Source organism: Dermacentor andersoni, chromosome 10 (assembly GCF_023375885.2).
Source record: "Dermacentor andersoni chromosome 10, qqDerAnde1_hic_scaffold, whole genome shotgun sequence".
Lineage (NCBI taxonomy): Eukaryota > Metazoa > Arthropoda > Arachnida > Ixodida > Ixodidae > Dermacentor > Dermacentor andersoni.
This window is the reverse complement of record NC_092823.1, coordinates 5,874,468-5,902,431: the sequence shown is the minus strand read 5'-3', so window position 1 is coordinate 5,902,431 and position 27,964 is coordinate 5,874,468. Positions and strand designations below refer to the sequence as shown.

Sequence of the window (27,964 nt, the reverse complement as noted above, 5' to 3'; positions counted from 1 at the left end):
AGTTAAGTATCCTCACTATAAATAAAATTATCTGGTACAACCACAGCATCGTTATTTACCGCCTTCTTAAAAACCCACAATTACATTATGTCATTGGTAGGAATAGTCTTGCTAATCCTAACACTACCAGGTTCTCTTTACAAAATAACCTTTTACTTCCAAAATCACGCACCAACTATGGCAAACTAACTGTTGGTTTTGCTAGTGTGAAAATGTGGAATAATTTACCTACTCGCGTGAAATCCTCACCTACATTATCGTCATACCAACGTTCACTGAGAGCTTATATTAATACCCTGTAAACTGCATCTATTCTTTGAAGTATGTTTATGTTGCTTATTATGTAATTTCTTTTATGTTGTGATCTGTTGCCATAGGTTTTATTACTTTAACACTGTAGAAATTGTGTAATCCATTCTTTGTTTATAACCGCAACTGACGCCTTTTTATTTATATATTATTATGTAACTACCTTAGTATTATGTAAATACCTTAGTAACTTGCGCTTCGCTGATGATATTGCCTTGCTTAGTAACTCAGGGGACCAACTGCAATGCATGCTCACTGACCTGGAGAGGCAGAGCAGAAGGGTGGGACTAAAAATTAATCTGCAGAAAACTAAAGTAATGTTTAACAGTCTCGGAAGGGAACAGCAGTTTACGATAGGTAGCGAGGCACTGGAAGTGGTAAGGGAATACATCTACTTAGGACAGGTAGTGACTGCTGATCCGGATCATGAGAGTGAAATAATCAGAAGAATAAGAATAGGCTGGGGTGCGTTTGGCAGGCATTCTGAGATCATGAACAGCAGGTTGCCATTATCCCTCAAGAGAAAAGTTTATAACAGCTGTGTCTTACCAGTACTCACGTACGGAGCAGACACCTGGAGGCTTACGAAAAGGGTTCTACTTAAATTGAGGACGACGCAACGAGCTATGGAAAGAAGAATGATAGGTGTAACATTAAGGGATGAGAAAAGAGCAGATTGGGTGAGGGAACAAACGCGCGTTAATGACATCTTAGTTGAAATCAAGAAAAAGAAATGGGCATGGGCAGGACATGTAATGAGGAGGGAAGATAACCGATGGTCATTAAGGGTTACGGACTGGATTCCGAGGGAAGGGAAGCGTAGCAGGGGGCGACAGAAAGTTAGGTGGGCAGATGAGATTAGGAAGTTTGGAGGGTCAACATGGCCACAACTAGTACATGACCGGGGCAGTTGGAGAAGTATGGGAGAGGCCTTTGCCCTGCAGTGGGCGTAACCAGGCTGATGATGATGATGATGATGATGTAACTAAGAACAAGAGGTCCCGCTGCAGTTTATAACTGTGGGACCTCTTTCTGTATAACTTCTACTGCATATATGTACCACTAATGAATGAAGCAATAAAACTTGAAAACAGGAGGAAGTATCTCAGATTGTGTCTAGTGACGAAGGCAGCTGTGTCCGCATTACGACCAGTGAACGTATCCACCCTCACGCGTTACAGTTCGAAACAACGCAGGGAATTCGGGTGCACTCCGCAGGCGATACACCCCAAGCTACCGGGCGCCGCGTTCGGGAGCGCCTGTACCCACATCTTTTTTTTTCACGGTGGGTGCGGGCGGTGGGTTTCGGACTGGCCACCTACCGCAGCCGTGGCTGGCGCCCTGTACACTAGGCTACGACTGCGGTCTCAGATTGTGTCTTTTCTATAACATATTCCAGGGCAGTACCGGTATTGACAAGGATATGTACATTAAGCCACCAACTTATGCGTCTCATCGAGCCGATCACTGAATGAATATTTTTAAGTATACTTTCTTTCCGGAAACAATTCATGACTGGGACGATTTCCCAGACGATATTGTTACTGCTCCTCACCCATCTTTCTCTACTCACCTGCAGCATTTGATGTTCAACTTCTGATGCACTGTTTTGTCAGCAGGTCGTTTGGTGCAGCGTGGTCTTTTTCTTCGCTTTGGTTTTTGATGTCTGTTCTTGTGTCCTGCAGAGTTTGCATATTAATATTTATAATAGTATCCTATTCTTGTATTTTTCTCTAGATGTGTAACGAAGGGTGTTGGTGACCTGTCATGTTATGGACATAGATGAACTTGTAGCTTGGCTAATTGGTAATCCACCTTGGTAACAGCTTCAGAGTGCAGACAAACGCACTTGTACACACGATCTGAAGCGAAGGCGCTAAAACGACGGAGGACAAAGAAGAAACACACACACACACACTTCTTTGTCCTCCGTCGTTTTAGCGCCTTCGCTTCAGATCATGCTTAACCAACACGCCCAACTATCCATCCTAACGTTGTACACACGCTCACACACGCACACAAACATATCAGAAAGCGGCCCCCGACCTATTTTATTTCCTTTCACAAGAGCGCTCTGAGCGCTTGTGCAAAAAATAGGGGGAGGGCTATGTTGGGTATCACTATCTATGAGTGCGTTTAGGTGTGTGTGCGCATGCTTATTTCCTCGCGCTCTTGAGCTGTTACCAAGGCGTCATTGACACGACGTGTCCGCACAGATCCGCCGACGAGCTGGTGGTGGCGTCGTCCGAGGCGGTTCCGGGCAAGTTCTTTCCGTTCGTGCCCACTTACCACGACCAGTTCCTGCCCAAGGTCCCCGCAGTGGCCGTGCGCAAGGGTTTCTTCGATGCCAGCGTCGACCTCCTCACGGGCGTCACCTCTGACGAGGGCGTCACGGCACTCGTTTGGCCTCGGCCTTGGCCCGAACTACTGTCCGATCAGCTCGACAGCATGGACCGCGAGGCACTCAAGAGCTCGCTCACTCAGGTCAGGCGAAATGAATCTGATAGAGGGAAGTAATACGTGCCCTTCTCACCCAAAGAAGCGTAGTTTTTGTTAAAACACCCTGTCTTCGCCTAAAATATTTCAGTTTTGTATCATTGCTTATTCCCAGCTCATTAAAGAAAGCAAAGAATAATCCTTCGCAGATGTATGTCAATCTGAGCAACCGACGCGTCAAAGGCAGTGTGGCCGTATAAGTGATTTCTCACGCCCTACATCGCAAGTACTGCACTCCATTTCATACTTAGCGTGCTGTGGAAGATACGCAAGGGGTTCGGTCACCGAAAGTATCACTCCGCCCGTTCCGCCTCAGCTTCGATTTGCTTTCCGTCTATGCTTCACTGAGCACCAGTGGCGTTTGGTCGCGCTCGCATGCACGCACATGACCTTGCCTCCGAGATATGCGCGCCCTGGCAGGTTCCGCACCGCCCGTAGCATTCGCAAGGATAGAGCGGCGAGTGTTGCCAGCTGCTTCGCCGCACCGAGGCGCTTGCAGCCCAGTCTTTCTAAAGTCTTTCATACGTCGAAGAGGCTTTCGCCCACTCCGGTGGTGCTGCTGCCGATCGCGTGAGGTAAACACGACCTTGCCTCGGGCGCGACCGATGGCGGCGCTGCGAACAGCGCTACGGTTCGTCGTCCGGTACGCCTTGACCGAAACGCATCTACGAGATTTGGAGCAGCCGCCTTCTATTGACAATTTTGTATGCGAAGAGTGCTAGAGAATGACTGGGTCAAGGAAAAGCGGAGCAGTGGGCATGCTAATTAGGCGAGGTCTGAAAAGGCTAAAAGAGACATGTAAGCAACATTTATAGATTAGCGGTACATGGCAAGACAAAAAGACGTGGCATGGAGGAGCTTACCTATGGACATGCAGTGACAGCAGAGATAAAAATAATGAAGTGGTTGATTGCCTTAGAAGCGCTAATAATGAGTTCAAGAAATCGGGCCAGGCAACACTAGTGGCCGATATGAACATGAAGTATTTAGACTGATTACGATGGTTCTCAAGTGCTGGATCTGTGCGATGAATAAAGCTTTAAACTGGTTAATTAGTAAGAATAAGTGTCATGGACAGGTAACGTGGCAGTGCGGTAATAGGCTGTCATGTGTGTCAGAAACGGTCTACGAACAACTAGACTAAATGACGATAGAGCAACACGGAAAAGACAGCTTGGGTAGCGGTCATAAACGTCTAACCTTAAAATATGGGAGAGATACTAATGCAAAACACTTACCGATAGCATCAGAAATTCTAAAAATGAATGAAAAGCAAATAACAGGGATTGCGAAACACATAGAAGACAATGCAGGCGTCTTGTACAACAGTCTTGGACTAAAGTAATTAATAGACGTTATGCAGAAGAAGATAAGACAAGGGAAAAAAGTTGTTTGGTTGGATAGAGGAAACCACGTAAGTGGTGGAATAAGCAAATAAAGAAAGCTGTAGAAGAGCGTAAGCAGTCGTCTAGGGATCGTCGAGGTGCCAAAAAGTTGAGATTAGATGGAAGGATGGCGAGTTATCTCGTGCAAGAGAAAATTAAATACACAAGTGAAAGTTGCGTGCGTAACATTTCCAAAAGATACAAAGGCGCACCAAAATGATTCGGGAACCGTGTAAGAGGGCGCTCGGAGTTCCAACTAAAATTTTGCAGAGGGCTATAGGGTATGAAGGCGGTAACATTTTCGAAGGAGACAATGCGCAGCGGTACATGACAGATAGGGCTGATTTCAGCATAAAACAAAGCATAGTTCAGACCCAAATAGGTACAGCATCAACAGAGAAGCCTGAGCTTTCAAAAGATATCAAAAGCCGGAGATATAAAACTTTACCATGGAATATTTTTACTGGAAAAAGCAGAAGAAAATGTCCTTAATCGCACCGCCACAGAACCCGATGAAATCTCAATACAGCTAATCAAAAACCTCGGTCTAGAGAGCAAGGCGCGGCTGACTAATGACATTGAACAAGGGATTAGAACGAAGAAAGTTCCGGTTGGATTGTGTGAAAGTAAAATGAACTTCATCCACAAAAGCCAAGGTGATAAGGTTAGGGCGAGCTCGCACAGGCCATTTAAAGTGACGTCGGTGATATATAGAACGGCAATGCAAGCCATAAAATTAGAACTCTCGAAGCGGGTGGAAAAAAACTGCGTACTGGAGGAACTACAGGATGGGTTCAAACCAGGCAGGCGCTTAGAAGATATTTTTGTGCTAACTCGGCGCATAGAGATTTCAGTAGCTCAGAACAGATCGGATATTAACGAAGCCTACGACAATTGCAGACAGGGAATTACTGCGGGATATTCTTAAGCCCGAAGGCATAGATGATGATCTCGTGGAGCTGCTGAGGGAGGTACATAGAGACAACCGAGTGCGACTTGTATGTGAAGGCCAAAAATGTAATGAAGTGGTGGGAATTCACCAAGGACTAACGCAAGGATGTCCTCTGTCTCCATTGTTGTTCACGCTTTATGTTAAGGGCATAGAAATACGACTGGAAAACAGCTAACGAGGGCTTTATTTATTATACATGCCTAATGGACAAATCGTGTGCGATGAGGTTTATTGTTGTTCACAACGGCGTGGAACGCTAGATCAATCAAAGCACTGCGAGGGCTGTCCGAAGCACGGGGCTCGCTCGCGATCACGGCACGGCCCTTCGTCTTCCTCTTCAGACGGCACATACACAGGGGCGCGTCTGCTTCATTACAATGCCCCGGGAGCGTAGCGTAGCCATCCTGGCGACTCAGGGCGCGGAAAAGATGAGCGGGTCGTAATACGGTTTCAGGCGGTTGACATGTACTGTCTCGCGCCCACGACGACGCAGGTCTGGTGACACGGTGAGCGGCTCGACGATGTAGTTTACCGGTGAAGTGGCCTCGATGATACGGTACGGACCGTGATAACGGGCCAGGAGTTTGGAAGAAAGGCCAGGAATGTGGGCTGGTATCCAAAGCCACACAACCGAACCAGGAGCAAAGTTGTGCGGTGGTTGATGATCACGGTCATGTCTTGTCTTTTGACGTTCTTGATTTTCACTAGTCAGAGTACGTGCCAGTTGACGGCAATCTTCAGCATATTTGGCGACTTCGGAAAGCGGAGTATACTCTGTAGCGTCAGGTTGGTACGGCAGTATGGTGTCCAAAGGGCATGATGGCTCACGGCCATACACAAGAAAAAAGGGGGAAAAGCCGGTGGTCGCTTGCGTCGCGGTGTTGTACGCGAACGTAACAAAGGGAAGTACGGTGTCCCAGTTGGAGTGGTCGGACGAAACATACATCCGCAACATGTCGCCAAGTGTGCGATTGAAGCGCTCGGTCAGACCGTTGGTCTGGGGATGGTACGCGGTAGATTTGCGATGAATTATCCTGCACTCAGCGAGAAGGGCTTGGATACCCTCCGACAGGAAGACACGGCCCCTATCACTCAGTAATACTCGGGGAGCACCGTGGCGAAGAACAAAATTGCGAAGAATAAAATAACCAACGTCACGGGCGGTCGCTGCTGGCAGAGCTGCAGTCTCAGCGTAGCGAGTAAGGTGATCTACGCCGACAATAATTTCATTTCATTTCATTTATTTTACCCTCAAGGTACATAGTACATTATAGAGGGGAGGGGCTAAGAAAATACAAAGTAAACATCGGTAAAAGTAACTCAAAAAAAGATAAATAACGGCAGTAACAATTCCAAATTTTGAGTTGACATCCGATGATAAAAAACAGAGGTACAAAAGATAAATACAAATGTGATGTACACAATGGTAAAGGGATTAAAAAAAAACATAATATGTACAGTAGATTTACAAAATGCATTGTTAACTTTTTGATCATGATGCTGATGAAAACTGATGAAAACGCTGCAATAAAGAAAGGTACATACACATAGGCAAGACAAATGGTAAGTATATTACAAAAGTTCGTTTTCAAGTGCGTTTCTAAACATAAGTGGATTAATTATACCTGTTAATGAAGGGGATAAGCTGTTCCAGTCTTTGCTAGTCTTTGGCAAGAATGAATGCGCCCATGATAGTATTGAAATGAGATATGCTAACTTTCTGATTATGATCACGCCGAGAAGAAATGAAGGGTGCTGGCCTGATCCAAAGAGTGTGTAAAAAGGTGTTATGATAATAGATTTTGTGAAAAAGAGAAATGCGTGAGTGTTTTCGGCGGTGGGATAAGAGAGGCAGGTTTAATAAACATTTCATGTGTGTTACGCTTGCTGTCCGATTGAAGTTATTCAAAATGAAACGGGCTGAACGGTTTTGTATAGCTTCCAGCGTATGTATTAGTGTTGAATGCCAGGGATCCCATATTGATGAAGCATACTCAAGTTGCGTGCGAACGTAAGTGGTATATAGTAACTGTTTTAATGAGGATGGTGCACGAGAAAAATTTCGGCGCAGGTATCCTAAAGTACGGTTAGCTTTGGACACTATGATATCAATATGCGTTTTCCAAGACAAATTGTTAGTTATGGTCACTCCTAAATAACGATACGAGGTGACACATTCAAGTGATATATTAGTGAGAGAATAATTTGGAGAACTAGAGTTAGTACGAGAAACCCTCATAGTTTTGCACTTCATAATGTTAAGTTGCATTTTCCACGTGCTGCACCAATCAGTTATTTTATTTAAGTCGGTTTGTAGAGCTGTTACATCGCAGTTATTGGAAATTTTGCGGTATATCACACAACCGTCTGCAAGTAAACATATCTTTGATGAAATATTAATAGGTAAGTCATTAATGTATATAAGAAACAAAAGTGGGCCCAGGACAGATCCTTGAGGGACGCCTGAGCCGACAGGGACTAGAGAGGAAGTACATTCATTAGCAGAAACAAACTGAACGCGCGATGTAAGAAAGCTACAGATCCACTTAAGTAGTGTAGGGTTAGTTTGTGTAAGAGTAGAGCGTGACACACCTTGTCAAATGCCTTAGCGAAGTCCAAAAAAATACAGTCCGTCGTGAAGCCTGCGTCAAGGTTAGAGTGTAAATCGTTTGTAAGTGTGACAAGCTGTGTTTCGCAAGAGAAGTGTTTTCTAAACCCATGTTGGTGAGGAGTAAAGAAATTATTGTCGTCAAGGAAGTTAATGAGATGTGTGTAGATTACATGCTCCATAATTTTACAAGGTACTGAGGTAAGAGAAATCGGTCTATAATTAAATGGATTATGAGTGTCACCCGATTTGTGTATGGGAATGATTTTTCCTGTTTTCCAATCTAGCGGAAGCATGCCAGAGTTATATGATTGCGAGAATAGATATTGCAATATGATAGACGAATATTCAACTGTGCTAATTAAGAATTTGGTGGTAATTTCATCGACACCGCAGGAGGAAGTAATTTTCAAATTTTCGATTGTTTTTTTAATTTCTGTTGCATCAAATATAATAGGGTCCATAGGAGGAAAGTTACAGTCCTGTAGGACGGGACATTCGTTGTTAGGTGCGGGAGAGGAAAATGATTGCACAAACGCGCTGTTCAAGACGTCTGCGCAAAGATAGCTGGACACCTGACTACCAGATTGTGTTAATGCAATCTTATTTCCACGTTTGCATTTTACTATGCTCCAAAAGCGCTTTGGATTGGTTTTTAGTAATAATGGCAGGGTTTTGCTAAAAAATGTGTGCTTAGTATTTTTAGCTGTAATTGAGTAGTTAGAGGCAGCGTTTTTATATGCAAGCCAATGTGCAGGCTTTTTCGTCCGTTTAGCGGTGCGAAAAAGGCGTCTCTTCCTATTTGAGAGCATATTAAGAAACCTGTTATACCAGGGGGCTTGATTATGAGAATAAACGCGCTGGAGTGGAACATGCTGATGGACTAATTCTAAAATTTTATTCTTGAACATACACCAATTTCTTTCAACTGATCGTTCAAAAAACTGCGGTAAGAAGTCGTCAAGAAATGAACATAGGCTTGAGTTTATGGCAGAAAAATTGGAAGTTTCTAATTGTCTTTAGTTGTTTGCATTGATACTGCTGGGGGAATGTAAGCGTGAAGTGCAAAATGTCGTGATCACTGAGACCAGGCAAGTGAGTTATCAATGAGACGTTGTCGGGTGAAGATGTGAGCACCAGATCAAGTAGTGAGGATGAGTGCCGAGTTATTCGCGTTGGTGAGGTGACCATTTGTGAAAAACCGAAGTCAGAGCAAAGTGTAATGAACTCATTACATTCAGTAGATGAGGGCTCAGAAAACGGACTGATGTGGGACCATACGATGTTTGGAAAATTAAAATCGCCCATTAGATATATTGGCACTCCAGGATAGCGTATTGTTATCTGGTTCAAGTTGTCATACAAGTCATTGCAAAAGGACAAAGGACTTGGGGGTGATCGGTAACAAACCCCTATTAGTAGTTCTTTAAATTTTATTGTAAGGCAGCACCAGATGATTTCTAAATCTGAAACAATCGGCACACAAAAGCCCTCAAATCGGTCACTGATTGCAAGAAGTACACCACCGCCTACTTTCCCAGTGCGATCGCTCCGAAAAACTGCGTATTTATTTCTGCAAAAAAACAACTCAGAGTTGGATACCCTAGATGACAGCCAGGTTTCAGTTAACGCAATGATGTCAGCGTCACAGTCATCAATAATGGCACACAGTTCGTCCCTCTTGGGCAGAAGACTACACATGTTCGAAAAAAGCACTGAGCAAGAACACAGCTGAGAACCGCCTCCCCGTTCGTTCCCCTATGTTTCTTTTAATGGGAATTCGCGTCCAGAGCGAAGAGTACGAGGGCTGATGTCGTTCTGTGTGCTATCGAAAGCTGCTATTTCAGTTACAGTATTATGAGCTTCATTGTAAGCATACGTTTTTCCACCGATAATCAATTTATTGTAGTGCAACTTGAATGACTTTTTTGTGTTTTTTCCAAATTCGATCAGCTTCTTGCGGCAGTGTCTTGTTGCTGGGCAGTAATCTTCGCTTACGGATATTTTTTTTACATCCTTTAAAACTTGGCGCTTGGAAAGGACTAAGTCCTTACATTTGTATGTTTCAAATTTTACTATTAGTGGCCGTGCTTTCCCTGTGGCAAATCGCCCGATTCTGTGCGCTCTGGCTATGTTGTTACTTGAAATATCCACATTTAAAGTATCGGCGAAAATTTTCAGTATTTTTTCTTCAGACTTGGAATAGGTTTCATCAGCGGAGTCAGGCACATCGTAGAACAGCAAGTTATTCCGGCGAGCGCGGTCTTCGGCGTCGTTTAGTCTTGAGTGGAGTGTGCGCGTGTGCTTTTCGACGCGGACTACGGAATCCCGCACATCGTCGAGATCTGTCTGCTTTTGCTCAATTGCAAAAGTTTGCTGTTCAACTTTTTCTAATCTGGCTTTTATATCTGATACCACCTGACAAACCGATTCCTGCTTTTCCGTTAGGTCTGATATTGACGTAGCCATAGATTTCTGTAGGGTTTCCATTCTTATAGATCGCTCGTCTAGATCCTTAAGAGTTTTCAAAATTTCTTCCACAGTATTCGAAGATTGCGCTTTTTGCGAACCTGTAGTGGGACCGGGATTACTCTCAACGTCACCACATAACAACAAAAGCAAAGCATAAAAAGGATCAACCAAGGCTTTTGGGCATGGAAGCACGACAAGGAACAGGTCATCAGATTTAAAAGAAGCGTGAGGTAGTTCTGGGAACCTACTAACCTGCACAATGAAGAAAAGCGTGCGTAAGCCCATCGTTGTTTTCCTTGTCGTACCACCATGCCCACTGAACAGCGATGCAGCCGGGCCTGGTTTTATATCCTTCGCCACCAATGCGGTACATGATGTTGCAGCTGCGCAGTCGTGAACATTGTGCACGTGCACGAATGTGCGCATGTGCTGTCTGGCTGCCGGTAGAATGACGGGCGAAAGGTAGGCGAAGTCGTTCTCGCTTTCCAGAAGAGTCGATGCGTTGCCGATGGACGGACTCTGGTGCTGGAAAGCCGTAGTCGAGCCGCACTGCCGTGCAGGTACCCAAGAACTGAAGAACTGCACAATGAAGAAAAGCGTGCGTAAGCCCATCGTTGTTTTCCTTGTCGTACCACCATGCCCACTGAACAGCGATGCAGCCGGGCCTGGTTTTATATCCTTCGCCACCAATGCGGTACATGATGTTGCAGCTGCGCAGTCGTGAACATTGTGCACGTGCACGAATGTGCGCATGTGCTGTCTGGCTGCCGGTAGAATGACGGGCGAAAGGTAGGCGAAGTCGTTCTCGCTTTCCAGAAGAGTCGATGCGTTGCCGATGGACGGACTCTGGTGCTGGAAAGCCGTAGTCGAGCCGCACTGCCGTGCAGGTACCCAAGAACTGAAGAACTGCACAATGAAGAAAAGCGTGCGTAAGCCCATCGTTGTTTTCCTTGTCGTACCACCATGCCCACTGAACAGCGATGCAGCCGGGCCTGGTTTTATATCCTTCGCCACCAATGCGGTACATGATGTTGCAGCTGCGCAGTCGTGAACATTGTGCACGTGCACGAATGTGCGCATGTGCTGTCTGGCTGCCGGTAGAATGACGGGCGAAAGGTAGGCGAAGTCGTTCTCGCTTTCCAGAAGAGTCGATGCGTTGCCGATGGACGGACTCTGGTGCTGGAAAGCCGTAGTCGAGCCGCACTGCCGTGCAGGTACCCAAGAACTGAAGAACTGCACAATGAAGAAAAGCGTGCGTAAGCCCATCGTTGTTTTCCTTGTCGTACCACCATGCCCACTGAACAGCGATGCAGCCGGGCCTGGTTTTATATCCTTCGCCACCAATGCGGTACATGATGTTGCAGCTGCGCAGTCGTGAACATTGTGCACGTGCACGAATGTGCGCATGTGCTGTCTGGCTGCCGGTAGAATGACGGGCGAAAGGTAGGCGAAGTCGTTCTCGCTTTCCAGAAGAGTCGATGCGTTGCCGATGGACGGACTCTGGTGCTGGAAAGCCGTAGTCGAGCCGCACTGCCGTGCAGGTACCCAAGAACTGAAGAACTGCACAATGAAGAAAAGCGTGCGTAAGCCCATCGTTGTTTTCCTTGTCGTACCACCATGCCCACTGAACAGCGATGCAGCCGGGCCTGGTTTTATATCCTTCGCCACCAATGCGGTACATGATGTTGCAGCTGCGCAGTCGTGAACAATCCACCGATTTCCACGCCCGCTGCATGAAAACGGGCCGTAGAGATCGATGCCGACGCGGTCGAACGGACGAGACGGGTATGGTAGCGGCTGCAACGGTCCTGTGAAACGCTGGGTAGGTGCAGTGGCGTAGCTAGGTCGTCTGGCAACCGGGGCCCTTAGCTTTTCTGTCACCCCCCCCCCCCCGGGTGTAGTCGAGGAAGGCGACGATATCAACAATTTTCGGGTGTCTTCAGACGTATATGACACCCCCCCCCCCCTACTGGCCCCGTGCACCCGGGGCCCACGGCCCCCCGGCCCCCCCTGTTGCTACGCCACTGGGTAGGTGTCTTGCCTTGTTGGCATGTAGTGCAAGACTGAATGAACTTCTGCACAAAGTTGTACATGGCTTTCCAATAATAACGCTGACGCAACCTTGTGTAAGTTTTGAGGACGCCGGCATGGGCGCTTAGGGGATCAGAGTGAAAAGACGTACAGACGTCAGAGCGCATATGACGAGGTATAGCGAGGAGGCATTTGCGTCCGTCGGGCATGTAGTTGCGGCGATATAGAATGTTGTCCCGCACGGTAAAGTGGGTTGCTTGGCGACGCAGTGCTCGCGTCGAAGGGACGTCAGACGGAGCGGCAAGGTAGTCAAGTAACTTTGCAAGGGTTGGGTCCTTGCGCTGCTCTGTGAGCATGTCAGTGATGGTGAACGGTGACAGGTTGGACGAGGAAGCTGACAAAGACGCCAAATCAGGCGTCAGTGGAGAGCGAGAGAGCGCATCAGCGTCGGAGTGCTTGCGACCGGAGCGGTACATGACGCGGATGTCGTACTCTTGAAAGCGAAGCGCCCAACGTCCCAAGCGTCCAGTCGGGTCTTTCAAGGAAGAAAGCCAACAAAGGGCATGGTGGTCAGTAACAACGGCGAAAGAACGGCCGTAAAGGTATGGGCGAAACTTGCTTAGTGCCCAGATGATCGCTAGGCACTCCTTTTCTGTGACGGAGTAATTTAATTCTGCTTTCTTTAGAGTACGGCTCGCATAAGCGACGACATATTCATCATAACCAGCTTTCCGTTGCGCTAAGACAGCGCCAAGGCCAACTCCGCTGGCGTCAGTATGGACTTCCGTGGGAGCATCAGGGTCGTAGTGGCGAAGAATCGGTGGTGAGGTCAACAAGTGGCGTAACTGCCGAAACGCTGCATCACATTCAGGTGACCACGCTGCTATGCCGTTACTGGCGGAAAGTAAACTTGTCAAAGGTGCCATGATGGATGCGAAATTGCGTACGAAGCGACGAAAATAGGAACATAATTCAATAAAACTTCTGAGGGTTTTGATAGACGTGGGCGTTGGAAAGTCGGCAACGGCGCGGAGCTTGTCTGGGTCCGGGAGGACGCCGTCTTTTGAGATAACGTGACCCAATATGGTTAGTTTTCTTGCAGCAAAACGGCACTTCTTGAGGTTAAGCTGTAGGCCGGCAGATGCGAGACAGGTCAGAATGTCATGCAGGCGAGCGAGGTGTGTCGGAAAATCGGTTGAGAAAACGACGATGTCGTCTAGGTAGCATAAACACGTCTTCCATTTGTGACCGCGAAGGATGGTGTCGATCATACGCTCAAAAGTAGCAGGCGCGTTGCACAACCCGAAGGGCATAACGTTAAACTCGTAGAGACCATCGGGTGTAACGAATGCGGTTTTCGGACGGTCAGGCTCGGCCATTGGAACTTGCCAGTACCCGGAGCGCAGATCCAAGGAAATGAGGTATTCTGCGCATTGCAAACAATAGAGAGCGTCATCGATTCGAGGCAGTGGATAAACGTCTTTTCTCGTTATCTTGTTTAGGCGTCTGTAGTCGACACAAAAGCGAATGGAGCCATCTTTTTTTCTCACCAATACGACAGGTGAAGACCAAGGACTTTCAGAGGGACGGATGACTCTACGTTTGACCATGTCGTCCACTTGCTCCGTGATGAGTCGGCGCTCTTCGGCGGAGACACGATACGGGCGCTGTCGCAAGGGGGAGTGGGAACCGGTTTCGAGGTGTGAGAAACACCGGTGGCACGGCCCAGTGACGTCTGATTACAGTCGAAGGAGTTGACAAACTGGTGAAGGAGAGCGAGAAGTTGGCGGCGATGAGGTGGGGAAAGAGCAGGGTCGATGGCGTTGTCAAAAACCACTGAAGGTGATGAGCCGGACACCGAAGCGATGGCGTCAACATCACGGAGGGAGTCGGTAGGAACATCGAGGTCGTCGACGTAGTCGACCGCCTGGAAGTATCCTACGGTCTCTCCACGCAGTAGGCTGATCGGGTACTGGTAGTAGTTGGTGACCAGCATCACAGTTGACCCAGATGTTACAGTAAGCACGGCAAACGGAAGAACAATGCCCTTGCGTTGAGCAAACACATCGGACGGCGTGAACACCACAGTGGCATCAGATGTGGCATCAGACGACAAGACAACAACCATCGACGACTCAGAAGGTATGGTTGCGTCGGCATCAACAGTGAGTTTGTCGGCAAAGTGAGGAGAGCTGGTCGGCAGTGATTCACATAGTGGTAAAAGCGACACTTCTGCACGCGAACAGTCAATGACAGCATGATGACGTGACAGGAAATCCCAACCAAGGATGAGGTCGTGAGAGCAAGATGATAGCACGAAACACTCGATAATGTACAGAACGTCGTTGATGACGACACGGGCCGTGCGTACAGCTGAAGGGTAAATTCGCTGCGCGCTGGCAGTGGCGAGCACCAGGCCAGAGCGAACTGTAGTCACTTTTCGTAGCTTGCGGCAAAGGCTCTCTTGAATGACGGAAACGGCTGCTCCGGTATCGACTAGTGCGACTGCGGGTACTCCCTCTACAAAAACGCTAATTACATTTTGCGGCGAAAATTGAGGTCTTGAGAACGTCGATGTATTTGCAGTTCTTGCCTCAGGAACTGCAGCAGTCAGTTTCCCTCTTCAGTGGGAACTCAACGACGCAGGAGCGAAATCGAACGCCGACGAGGGGAAGGAGAGTGCCGAGTTTCCGACCGGCGATCAGTGTCGAGACGTCGCGGTGAAAATGGAGGTGGGGCGGCGTATTGTGGCGCGTAGCTGGGCGTGTCAAAGCTGGTACGCTCAGTTGGGGCGCGGCGGCGACAGAAGCGCGCTACATGACCAGCAATGCCGCAGGCGAAGGAGATAGGCCGGTTGTCTTGAGTGCGCCACGTCTCGGTGGGCCGCAAAAACTGTGGCGACGGTCGGGCAACTGGAAATGAAGCCGGGTGCATGGGCGATAAAAAGGAAGCTGTCTGTGCAGGTGGCCGCGCAACCACGGCTGCATAACTGAGCGGCAGCGACGTAGGGTGAGTGGCAAAGGTGATATGGGCCAGCGGCACACTCACAGGATTGGGTAGGGGGGTTGTAGGAGCTGCAGGAAGCGCTTCAGATATCTGAGTTCGGATGGCTTGCTGCAGCGTTGGAGGCGAAGCTGCCGTAGGTGCGTCGCTGTGAGGGAGCAGCGAGAGCTGCTAGCCACCTCTTCACGAATAAAATCTTTAATATGCTGCGAGAGGGTCGAGTTGGTTATTTCGGTAGAAACCGCGATGCTCGAGATGGAATCGGCGTGCTGAATGTTCTGGTGGGCGATGGAACGTTGGCGGCGCAGCTCGTCAAAGCTCTGGCAGAGGTTAATGAGGACTGATACGCTAGTTGGGCTTTTGGCCAGCAACATCTGGAATGCGCTGTCCTCGATGCCCTTGAGGATGTGTTTAATCTTGTCATCCTCTGACATGCTGGGATTTACCCGCTTGCACAAATCGAGAACATCCTCGATGTAGCTGGGGAATGTCTCTCCAGGCTGCTGTGCGCGCTGGCGTAGACGCTGTTCAGCGCGTAGCTTAAGCACAGCTGGGCGATCAAAGACTTCAGCAAACAGAGTCTTAAACGCGGACCAGCTCGTAAAGTCTGATTCGTGGTTGAAAAACCAAAGTTTGGCTACGTCGGCTAGGTAGAAAGTTACGTGGGTCAGCTTAGACTGGTCATCCCATCTGTTATGGGCACTTACACGTTCGTACGATGACAGCCAGTCTTCCACGTCGTGTTCGGTGGTCCCACTGAATATGGGTGGGTCGCGTTGACGAGGGACGCCGGCGCAGATGACAGTGGCAGCCGGGGGTGCAGGCAACGAGGTGGCGGGATCAGGCATTGTGCTGGGCGATCTTGTTGGCAGGGTTCGAGTGCGGAGCTCCAGGACGAGGCGAAGGATCTCAGCAACCTCCACCAAATGCGATGAGGTTTATTGTCGTTCATAACGGTGTGGAACGCTAGATCAATCAAAGCACTGCAAGGGCTGTCCGAAGCACGGGGCTCGCTGGCCATCACGGCACGGCCCTTCGTCTTCCTCTTCAGACGGCACATACACAGGGGCGCGTCTGCTTCATTACACGTGCAACAGACGCTCCCTGGATTTATGTATGCGGAGGACATAGTGCTACTAGCGGACAATAAAAGAGATTTACAGACACTTGCGAATATCTGTGGCAACGCAACGACAAATCTAGGTCTTAAATTTAGCACAGAGAAAAAGGGGATTACGATCTTAATAAAGAGACGAGTAACTACGTGGTATCAATTCAGCAGCAAGTCACACTCATAGTAAAGCAATATAGATACATTGGCGTATACGTAAACGAAAGACTTACACAGGTGCTCCCCAGGATAGCCTGAAAATAAAATGGAAGCGAAATGCAGCAGTAAGGAAACATAGGGCACTTTGGGGCCACAATAAATGACGTAATCTGTGGAATCTGGAAAGAAGTCATGGTGCCAGCGTTGGCGTTCGTAGGTGACATTCTGTGCCTAAAATCTGATACATTGTCGGGGTTGAAAGTTGAACAAAGATCGATGGGCCGGTTGGCTTTTGGAGCCCACGGGGATACCACAAATGAGGCAGTGCAGCGTGACATGGGCTTTGCAAGTCAGAGGTGCGCGGGGCAATATCGGTTTTGAAGAAAGACTCGGGAACATGGATGAAAATAAATAGGCGGCCAAAGTGCACAAGCATCTGGAGCTGAAAAGCGTGGACGCAGAATGGTAGAAGAGGTCAATAGAGTTGGCGACCGAGTGCAGGGTTATTGAAAGTATAGATAGGCAGCCAGTAGTAATCAGAAAGATAGTTAGAGAAGCAGAGGCAGCGAATTGGTTGCAAACAATGGAAACGCAGAAGACCGTGGATATTTACAAGAATGAGAAAAAAAGAAATTAGAAGCCTGTACGATAACGCGAAGGGAAGTGCTATTTCAGGCTCGAGCTGGTTGTCTAAGGACGAAAAAGGTACACATATTCGCAATTAGATGAGGCATGTGTAAGCTGCAACGAAAATCCGGCGGCCACATCCTAATGGCATGCGAAGGGACTCACCCAGCGAGACCACTACGCAACGCACCACTTCCAGGAGCGCTTGGATTTAAAGTGGGTGGAAGCATCAACGGGTCAGCAGTCGGGATAAGCAAGAGGCATTTGGAGTATTGGAGAAAAAAAACCAGGGAAGAGATAATACGACCGGACCCGTTACAGGCATAGACAGCGGTACAAGGAAGATAGAGAATATTAATGGGATGCCTACAAGATTGCTGGAAGGAAAAGCATTGACCCGAGTAACCAGAGCAGGCAGGGCCTTGATTTGTCAACGGCTCGTCTCAAAGGGGATGCGAATAAATCAACATCGTTGTCATTATTAATCATCATAATCACTGACGTTGTCGTCTGCCTACGCTCCGTCATTTCGCTCGCGCCCCGACTGCTTACTCGCTTAGCACGGCGCTGTCCTGTCTGCACTTATTGCTGGTGTCTTATTCACAGATGCCAGCACTTGGAGGACAACGAACGTTGCACATTTAATGTATCCTCCATGTAACCACCCGATGTGTTAGCCCATTGGATGTGGCGTTGCGCTCCTAAGTTCGAGGTCGCTGATTCGACCGCTTTTCAATGGGGGCGAAACGCAAGAACGCTCGTATATAGTGAGGCATGTATGCACGCTAAGGAAACCCCGGTAGTCAAAATTATTCTGCAGTCCTCCACTACGGCGCAGCTCATAAACATATCATATGCTTATGGCGCTTAAAACCCCAGAAATTATTGTTTTTTTATTGTAAAGAAATTTCTGTTCATATAACCACGGACCTCATGGGCAGGGCATATAATAAATTTCGTGACTCAGTCATAAAACACCACCACGAGCTAGTAAAATGAGAGGCATGCGCACATTGGAAATGAAGCACGATCGCAAGGTTCATTCGTAAAATGCCGCGTCGACTAAGCGGCATTGCAGTTGAATACAAAATTTTAGATTTCGCACATAATTCTAGTCACTTGGTCTTGCAATACTAAACTTTCTCTGACAAGAAAAATTTCATATTTTTGCTGACAAGCGGTTTATCTCGAACATAAGTAGGGACGCGGTCTTTCATGTTTCGCATTCGTCAAGCATTCTTTGCAGTATTATCTTACAAAGAATTCTAATTACGGCTGTCTAATGCATTTCTTTAGATTAGTATAAGACTATTTCTCTTCAACGCACTTTCAGTCTACTGAAAACAACTCCGAAAACATCACGTTATGAGCGTTATATATGCGTTATGTATATATATATGTATATATATATATATGTATATATAAAGAACGTTATGTTATAAAAGCTACTTGTTCGGTCAAGTAACAGCAAACCTCATCTTGTCAATTTTCTTGCTTTAGTTTTACGTATGACGCGTTTACAGATAAAAAAAATATGTTGAGAACGGCGGTCTCAGGAAAGTCTGCCGCTTCTTTTTGCTACGCGATGACACCAATCCGCGTCGACGGGCGCACACGGCCCGTGCTCGCTACCGACGGCGGGGTCAAAGAGCGGTACACGCTGAGCAGGGCGAAAGTAATCAAGCTTAAAAAAGAATTTCTTGAGAAGGTCAGCAATACAGCCTAAGACTACATAACTTTGTTTTGCCCACCAAATTTGCCAGCCCTTGTATGATACATTCCAGACCTGCATTTTGCTGCAATGCCACCACAGCGGTGCATTCATCAACGCGCGCCGCAGCGACCGCGTAGTTTCATAAAAATGGCATGAAACGTCTTTCGTCATTTGTTGCGGCCTCGGCCGTTCGGCATAACTGGAATGTCTACGGCCAGCGGAGCAGCCAACCGAACACACAGCACACGCTTCACAGCGAAACGCAGCCATACAGCGCAGACACAGTATACGCATCCAACTGCTGCAATTCATCATAAAAAAAGGGCCGCCAAATCATTTGGAGTGCGCCCCACGACAATGGGACTGCAATGACGAGAAACCACCGCCGTACACGCGTGTGTGACTAGCAGACGACGCCAGGAGCAATCCACCCTAGGTCTGGTGACGAGTGCGACTCCGCTCGATTTCGCAGCGAGTAGCGTCGTGGAACGTTAACGCCGACTCGCACTTCAAACACTCGGAGCAGAGCACATCGGCCGACAGCTTCAAGTTGCCGTCACGTAGCCAGCGCACGCACGGCGCGGCACTGACTTCGCCCGCGAGAGAGCGCCACTCGAAGATCTCGGGGCTAAAATGATCCCTTACTGATTAAGAAATGACCGTTGAAGGTGTACGAAGTAGAAAGAGCGTGCTGGCGGCTGTTTATTCTCTAATGCGCTTATCTTTTTCTGCACGCAAGCTCCTCCTTTATTCAGGTGGGTATGTAGAAATGGTGTATATGTGCAAAAGTTTCTCATGAGACGGCGTAGAAAGTCTGCACCGCCATCAACCAGCTCCTTTCGTGGCCCTTTTGAACTACGTACTAGTGTTGATTTTGTTAGCGAATAAACGAACCTAACTGGCTGGATTAAGGGTGCCCGTTCAAAGGCAACGATTCAAAGTGAAGTGTCACTCAAACTGCGAACACACAAATAATGCTTCAGCTATGGCTCAGCGAACTTTATAACCGTGCAGCAGACGACAGGCGCAAGTAGGTGCCCTGACGTCACGCGACCGGCGCTCGCAGCGCCCGTGTAGGTCGTTCTCGAGGCTATAGTACTGGGTCGACCCGCCGTGGAGGTAAAGCATGCTTCAAGCACTCCACGAACTTCCAAAAGTAAGTTTAACATCTTGGGTCCAAATATAGCTATGTTAATTCGGCGTTGTAAGACAAACATTATATATTGATACATGTACTTGTTTATTTTTTACGGGTGACCGCTTTTCACCGGCTAACAAATGTTAAACACTATCGCTCAGCGCAAGATGTGCCTGCATGTGCCGGAAGTTTATTAAATGTTATCGATAGTCCCAAACCCTTGTCTGTTGTCACCGGACCATGTATAATCTGATTGTATGTACGACAAGAATTGTGTAGTACTTTCTGCAAGACGCGCCGGCACCAGCGATTACTCTGAAACCTTCGACGACTCACGTGTAAAAGCCGACGCGCTTGACCCGCTAATCAAATTCCAACGAGCGCTGACTGTGTTCGGCGCTATCGTTGTGCCTTGAGTGTAACTTCCTTTTGTGAGCACAGGTTCGCCCAATAAAAAGTTAATTTCGTTATTCACAGTTCTGCGGCTGTTTTCTTTACTCTCACTATTACGTGACACCTGGTGGAGGTACTAGTGCGTTCATATGCCGAACGTCCCCGCAGAGCCGCGATCCAAGCGCGAAACCCGAACGCCAGTGTCGCCCCGGGCCATCGAGGTAGCCGCATGCTACAAAAACTGCCCCCCAGACACGGACTTGTACCTGAAACGACCGGCAAGATCGTGACCAAGTCAACAAGCATATTGACAGTCCCAGCGTCCGCCATCGTGCTTCAACAAACCAGGGACCTCTACTCAGCATGGAGTTCCATCAGAGGACCCGGAGACCTGGCTTGGGATATTCGAAAGAGTGTCAGATTATAACAAGTGAAACGCTGAGTACAAATTGCGTCACGTCTATTTCTCACTGGAAGAAGCAGCCCGAACTTGATTTGAAAATTGAATCTTGGTTAACGACATGGGACCTGTTGTGCAGCGAGTTCCTAAAGACATTCACGAGCGTCGCCGGAAGAGAAAGGGCTGAACATCTACTGCAAGCACTAGTTCAGCTGCTCAACGAGAACATCACCGTTTTTACGGAAGAGATGACCCGACTTTTCCGGCACACTGACCAGGATATGCCCGAAGGGAAGAAAATTCGGTTCCTCATGCGTGGGGTAAAACAATAACTCTTTGCCGCAGTTATACGCAACCAGCCCAAGACCGTTACGGAATTTATGACGGAGGCTTCGATAATTTAGTACAACTGACGCCAGACAACTCAGACCTTCAAACACTCTGCTCCAATGACCTGCGGCAGACGATAAGAGCAGTAGTGCGACAACCACTCTGGAAAATGTTCGCAGCGTCGCAGCCCCTAGTTCATTCGATTGCTCACATAGTCTGACAGGAAATTCAGCGGTCACTGGAAGTACCACAAGTTGTGGCATCGTCGCTACCCCAGCCGGAAGCGATCACCTACGCCGCCGTCAAGGTCCCCCTGAGCGTCCGGGCCCCCGCAACTCCGTCGTCCACCGCCGCCACCAGCACGCCCAGCACCCGAGGAGGACGGACATTCGGCGCGCCCCTGACCACCGCATGCTCTGCTATCGCTGCGTTTCGGGTTGGTGGTGATGCGGGGAGACTCCGAGTGGTCGGAGGTACTTGGCTTTCGATGGCTGCGGCCCTCAGTCCAGGGCTCCGCTTGCGGTTGCTGCTCTGCGGGCCATCTCAGTCAGACTCAGCTGATCTTCCAGGCTCTCGCTGGCCAGCAGCTCCTCCCATCGCTCCGCTGTAGAGCGTTGTACGGGGGGTACGGTAGTGATTGCCTGACATACCCACGTGATATGGTATAGGGTGGCCTTAGCTGAGTGCCATGGGCAGCGAGGAGGGTATGCCGTAGGACGTATTTAATTGAGGATGTGCGAATTGGGGTACGTGCCAGTTTGGATTTGCCTCCAACTGACCGATTCTTCTTTGTTTAGTGTTCGGTGGGGTGGGGAATAGGTTCACCTAAGTCCTCTATAGTGGTTTAAAATGGCCGAGTAGTCGCACGCGACGGGAACGGGTTCCTCAGGGGCAAAGTTGGAGGGTGCTCGGCTCGTATACCCTCGACTACCCTATCCGCTGCCTGGTTTCCCTCCAGCCCCATGTGTCCCGGGGTCCATATGATCCGATGCTGAATAGGGGGGTTGGGGGGTGTATTAGTATGCTCGCCACTGTCTGTCACGCTCAGGATGATACTGTGGGCAGGTTGGCTGATGCGCCCTTGTAGGTAGTTGTGGCAAGCCGCCTGGGAGTTCGTCCAAACTGTGAGCGATCCTCTATGCTGTTAGGGTTAGCGTCTGACACCACGTGGCGCAAGGAATTTCATCCGACCATCTCCGTCGAAATGAGGCGCGACTCCGGCGATGGTTGGCGTCCCGCTCTTCGTGCACAAAGAACTTTCTCTCACCGGACCTTTTACCAGGTCTCGTCGAAATGAAGCGTGACTTCCTAATTCGCCATGACTGTTTCGAGCGTCTACCCATTTGCTGGAAGCCCCGCAGTGTACAGCCTCTTTTGTGTGTGCCCCGCAGGGGCGTCTGCGTAAGCAGGCGTTTGGTGTGTTGCGACACTACGTACCCGAGCACACGAGGGTTGGACCCTCCCGCGTGTAGCCGTGCGCGGCTTAGCCGTGTCCGGGGAAAGGGGGATCCTGGAGGTTGAGCCGATGCCGGGTGTTCGGACCTTTAAGGCCCCCCGGCTGAGGCAACACACCTCTTTGGCCTCTGCTTCACGTAGACGGCACCCCCGGACTGACCCACCCGGGGAAATCGGTAGTTGCCTTTTCCTGTCTCTCTCTCCCTACAACCTTCGTCTTTCCCTTACTGTCCACCTTTCCTGTCTTCTTCTGACTTCCCCTTTACTTCCAATTTTTCCAGGTAGCAAGGGTTAACCTTGTGTGAATAGCCAACCTAGGTTATTTCATATTTGGTTATAGTGGTAACGTACAGCTGGCGTTTGCAGGCCGTGTTTCACGGGTCCTGCAGCGTCCCCTTGTAGGACTCCACGGTGGGTGGCTGGCGTTACTGCCGAAATCTCACATATCTTTATGGATAGCTCCTTTCCTCCACTCCCTGATCGCCCTCAGTAAAGAGGGCGCACCGATGAAGTTTTTCAGTTTTTCGGACGCCAAGTCCACAACTCCCCACGTTTCCATGTAGTTCACTCGGAAAAACCCGGCAAACCAGTGCGCACTATTTCACCGTTCCTTGTATCAAAGACTTTAATGATATTTTTGGAGCCGGTTATAAAGCCACCAGGATGGCAAGCGGTGATCTCCTCCTAGAGCTCCGCGATAAGAAGCAATACGAGAAACTGCCTAAGCTAGTGTCATTTGGGGTAACCAACTATCAGTAACCCCGCACCGTACTATGAACACCACCCGCGGCGTTGTGTCGGACGATGACTTGCTGCAGCTCACTGAGGCTGAACTCGTGGAGGGCTTCAGTAAACAGATGTAATCAATGTCAAAAGAATTAAGATGAGGCGAGATGGCAAAGAAATCCGAACGAAGCACTTGATAATTACCTTCGGTTCAAGTATCCTGCCCGAGTCGATCGATGCAGGGTATATTAAGCTCCGCGTTAGGCCATACGTGCCAAACCCCCTGAGATGTTTCAAATGCCAACGTTTTGGCCACAGCTCGCAAAGCTGCCGAGGCCGCCAAACCTGTGCGAAATGCAGTGCCCACGAACACACCTCTGAAGCTTGTGAGAACTCTCTCCACTGCGTGAACTGTGATGGGGAACACGCCGCGTACTCGCGGTCCTGTCCATCATGGAAAAAAGAAAAAGAAATAGTCACAATCAAAGTTAAGAAAAACATATCGTTCAAAGAGGCACGCAGGCGGGTAGCATACCTGCCAAAGAAAAGCTTTGCCGAAGTGGCGCGTCAGGGGGCAGCGTCACAACGGCCTCCAGCGGCTGTCCGACCCACAAGCAGTGAGTCGGCAGTTACGCCATCTGCCCCCATGGTGGTTGCAGCTAGCGCTGCTCTGCCAACCGAGCAGAAGGGACCATCGACCCCAAACGTGGGTGCAGCCGAGGCTGCCCCAACCTCCCCGGCCCCTTCCAGCGCTGGCAACAGCCGGCGCAGCCAAATCCCTCAGGGAGCCCCATCGACTTCCGGGCTGGTGGGCGCAGGGGTCTTGCCCTCCAAGGCGGGACTCTCTGAAAACTTCTCGCTCGCAAGAGCACGTGTCCGGAGCCTCACTAGAGGCAATGGACACTACACCTGTCCTCAAGGCGCACCAAACGCCTAAGGAGCGGCGAGACTCCCTCGAACGCTCCAGAAAGGGCAAAACCCCGGCTACAGGGCCTGTAGAGCTCTGTAAACTAAGGGATCACTTCCATTTCCGTAAAGACAGCACCAATTTACTTTAAATATGGATACACAAATTATTCAATGGAACGTCAGAGGTCTTCTTAGAAACCTTGATGACGTACAAGAACTCATCCACAAACACAATCCGAATGTGCTGTGCTTACAGGAAACACACCTAAAACCAAAATACACAAGCTTGCTTCGACAGTATGTTACTTTTCGGAAAGATCGCGATGATGCTCTGGCATCATCGGGCGGTGTTGCCATTGTTATTCAGAAAGGCATAGCGTGTCAACGTTTGCAGCTACAAACGCCCCTTGAAGCAGTGGCGGTTCGTGCTGTTCTCCTAAACAAACTTATCACTGTCTGCTCGCTCTACATACCCCCACATTCCAAATTAACTAAACATGAATTTCAGTCCTTCATAGATGAATTGCAAGAACCTTACTTTGTCCTTGGGGATTTCAATGCGCACAACTGCCTGTGGGGCGACTCTCGTATAGATGCGCGAGGTCGTCTTGTTGAACAGTTCCTTTTCTCTTCTGGTGCGTGTCTGCTGAATAAGAAGGCACCCACATATGAGGTTGCACCTCAGGAACTTCAAGCGATCGCTGAACCTCATCTTTCACGATGTCAGCGATCGAGGTCACTTGAGGCTGCGACGAAGGCAAGACCTTGCGCAGTTCTTCGCGCACAATGGCCCTGATGGTCTCTTGGAGATCACCGTAGCCCAGTTCTTTGATGGCGCACTGAGGCGTGAGCACTTGGCGGTTATAGTGTCTAGTGCGCATTTCTAAAGTTTTATCAATCGTCGTTGCCTCTGTCAAGATCTCGGCTACGGTCTTTGGTGGGTTTCGGATCAGTCCGGCGAAAAGTTATTGCTTTACCCCTCGCATCTAGAAAGGCACTTTTTTTTCTTCGGGCATTTCCGGGTGTGCGTGCCGGAAAAGACGGGTCATCTCTTCAATGAAGATGGCGATGGTCTCATTGGGTAGTTGGCCTCGGGTTTCCAGCAGAACTTTGGCCCTTTCTTTACGGACAACGCTCTTGAACGTCCTCAGGAAGTTACTGCGGAACAGGTCCCATCTCGTAAGGGTGAACTCCCGGTTCTCGAACCAAGTCCTCGCGGCATCTTCCAATTAGAAGTACACATGTCGTAGCTTATCCTCAGAGGTCCAGTTGTTGATGGTCGAGATCCTTTCGAAGGTTTCGAGCCAGGTTTCCGGATCCTCCGACGTAGCTCCACGGAATGTAGGGGGCTCTCTGGGCTGTTGAAATACGATGGGTGACACTGTGGCTGCCATTGTGGTTGCCTTGGCCACAACCTTCTTGGTGCTCTCAGTTAGAAGTCCGTGCTCCGGAGGCAGCTGTTGAAGACAGCGGCTTGCTCGATGGTCCGGGATGACGTTGGTGTTCTTTTTGCGGTCCGCGCTTGGATCACGGCTTTTCGGGGCGTCCGGTACATGAACGAAAAGCACCTCCACCAGATGTAGCGTGGAGTGACGTATAAAGAACACAGTAGCAATACTGTGAAAGACGAAACTAACTTTTATGGGGCGAACCTGGGCCCACAAAACAGGCTACACTTAAATAACGGCGAACAAAGTCGGCGATCGTCAAAATCCGCTCAGCGGGTCAAGCGCGTCGGCTTTTATACATCAGTGGTCGAATGTTCCAGAGTAATCGCTGGGACCCGCTTGCCTTCCACAAAGTACTACATTATTCGCGTCGCGCACACATGCAATCAGATTATACAAGGTTCGGTAACAGACAGCGGATGGAAGCATCGATAACATTCCACAAACTTCCGATACATGCAGGCGCGTCCAGGGCTGTGCGATAACATTTGTTAGGCGGTGAAACGTGTCGCTTGATAAAGACAAAGAAGTACACGTGTCAATATCATTTCGCGCACATTGCGTGATGTATGCCATTGATGCGCTGGAGTTCATGCGCAAGACCAACCATGGCTACGTTGAACAGTAGCGTGGAGATCACGGAGCCTTGTGGGGGCCCTTGTTCGGAACCTTCATGATGTTTGATCGGATTGGGCCGAGAGAGACCGTGGCGGTGCGATCCGACAGGAATGCCTGAACATACATGTAGGTGCGTTGTCCGCAGTTAAGGGCAGCGAGGCCCTCGAGAATGGCCTGATGGCGCACATTTTCAAAAGCGGCCTTGATGTCCAAGACCAGAATGATGTTTTCTCCGTGCTTTGGGGCAGTGTCAATGACTTCTTCTTGTAGCAGCACATCCTGGGTTGAAAGATGGGCCCGGAATCCGTACATAGAATGCGTGAGAAGGTCATTGTCCTCGAGATAGTTTTACAGGCGGCTAGCGATAATACGTTCGTAGAGTTTACCGAGGCAGGAAGTAAGTGATATCGGTCGGAGGTTCTCGATATGGAGTTTTTTGCCTGGCTTTGGTATCATCTTCACCTCTGCGTGCTTCCACATGGAGGGGAGGGTGCCGCATTGCCAATGGTCGTTTAAGAACTCCGTGAGTTCTCGTACGGCGATCTCGTCGAGGTTCCTGTTGAGAGAGTACGTGATTCTTTCAGTCCCGACTGCTGTGTTGCGAGTGCTGCTGCGAATGGGAGGACAGGCTTCGTCCAGCGTTATCAGTCGGTCGAGGGTGTCGTTTGGGTCACCTTGATACATCGCTCGAGAGGGAGGCGGATGATAATCACCAAAGCACTTGCGCTAGACTTGAGCAAGCAACTCGTCATTTGTGCCCTCAAATGCATGTATGAGGCGCGAGATTTATTTGTTTCTTTCATTTTTTGTTCGAGTAGGGTCAATCAAAGCTCGTAGAACGTGCCACATGCTGGCCGTACCCAGTGAGTCTCGAAGTGAGTCGCTGAATTGGCGCCAATTTATCCGCGCCAGTTGTGCAGCATACTGCTCAGCCTGGGCGGTGAGAGCTGCGATCTTGACCTTGAGACGTCGGTTACGTTTTTGGGCCTTCCATCTGCGGATGAGGCTTCTTCTGGTTTCCCACAGGTGCAGGAGATGGCCGTCCACTTCCGGGAGTCAAGATGTTCTCTTAACAACGGTGGTACAATGGTCCCGAATCTCTTTAAGTTGATCGCACCAGTCGGTGAGGTTTGTGAGGTTGCTACTTGAGTGCTCGCTACCGCGGCGGAAGGTGTCCCACTTTGTGATGCAAGATTGTCCAATGGAGCGACGCAGCGCACTCTCCGTAATTTGTGTGCGAAGAATGCAGTGGTCGCTACCCAAAAATTCCTGCAAGTTGTCCCAATTATAGTTTGCACTGCCACGGGCGAAGGTGAGATTGGCGCAAATGTCCCTGCATACACTGTTGCCGATCCGGGTAGGGGTTGCGGGGTCCGTAAGCAATTCGAGTTGGAATTTTTCGGTGGCAGCCGCTAGTTGCTTGCCTTTAACATCCGAACGGTTGTATCCTCAGCGTTCGTCGAGAACGTTGAAGTCCCCAAGGGGTATGAGTTCCTTCCCCTGGGCCAATTTACTGGCACCCTGGACGAGAGCATGGAAGTCGGTAGCTTTCTGCTTCGGAGGGCTGTATACGTTGACGTTGATGACGCTTCGCTTCTTGATATTCTTCTTGCGCCTGAGAAGTAGCTACACTATCACATGGTCGATGTTGGTGCCTGGGATGTTGTCGAGGCCAATTGC

At 49.1% G+C, this 27,964-nt stretch overlaps 1 protein-coding gene across 2 annotated transcripts in view; it reads left to right on the top strand.

Moving 5' to 3' along the window:
- LOC126519715 (acetylcholinesterase-like) overlaps positions 1 to 27,964 on the top strand; it is a 107,523-nt gene that overhangs the window by 64,982 nt on the left and 14,577 nt on the right. For both annotated transcript variants that reach the window (XM_055065372.2, XM_050169071.3), the window contains exon 5: positions 2,526 to 2,793. In XM_055065372.2, the coding sequence (XP_054921347.1) occupies positions 2,526 to 2,793 (268 nt within the window). The remainder of the gene's footprint in view (positions 1 to 2,525; positions 2,794 to 27,964) is intronic.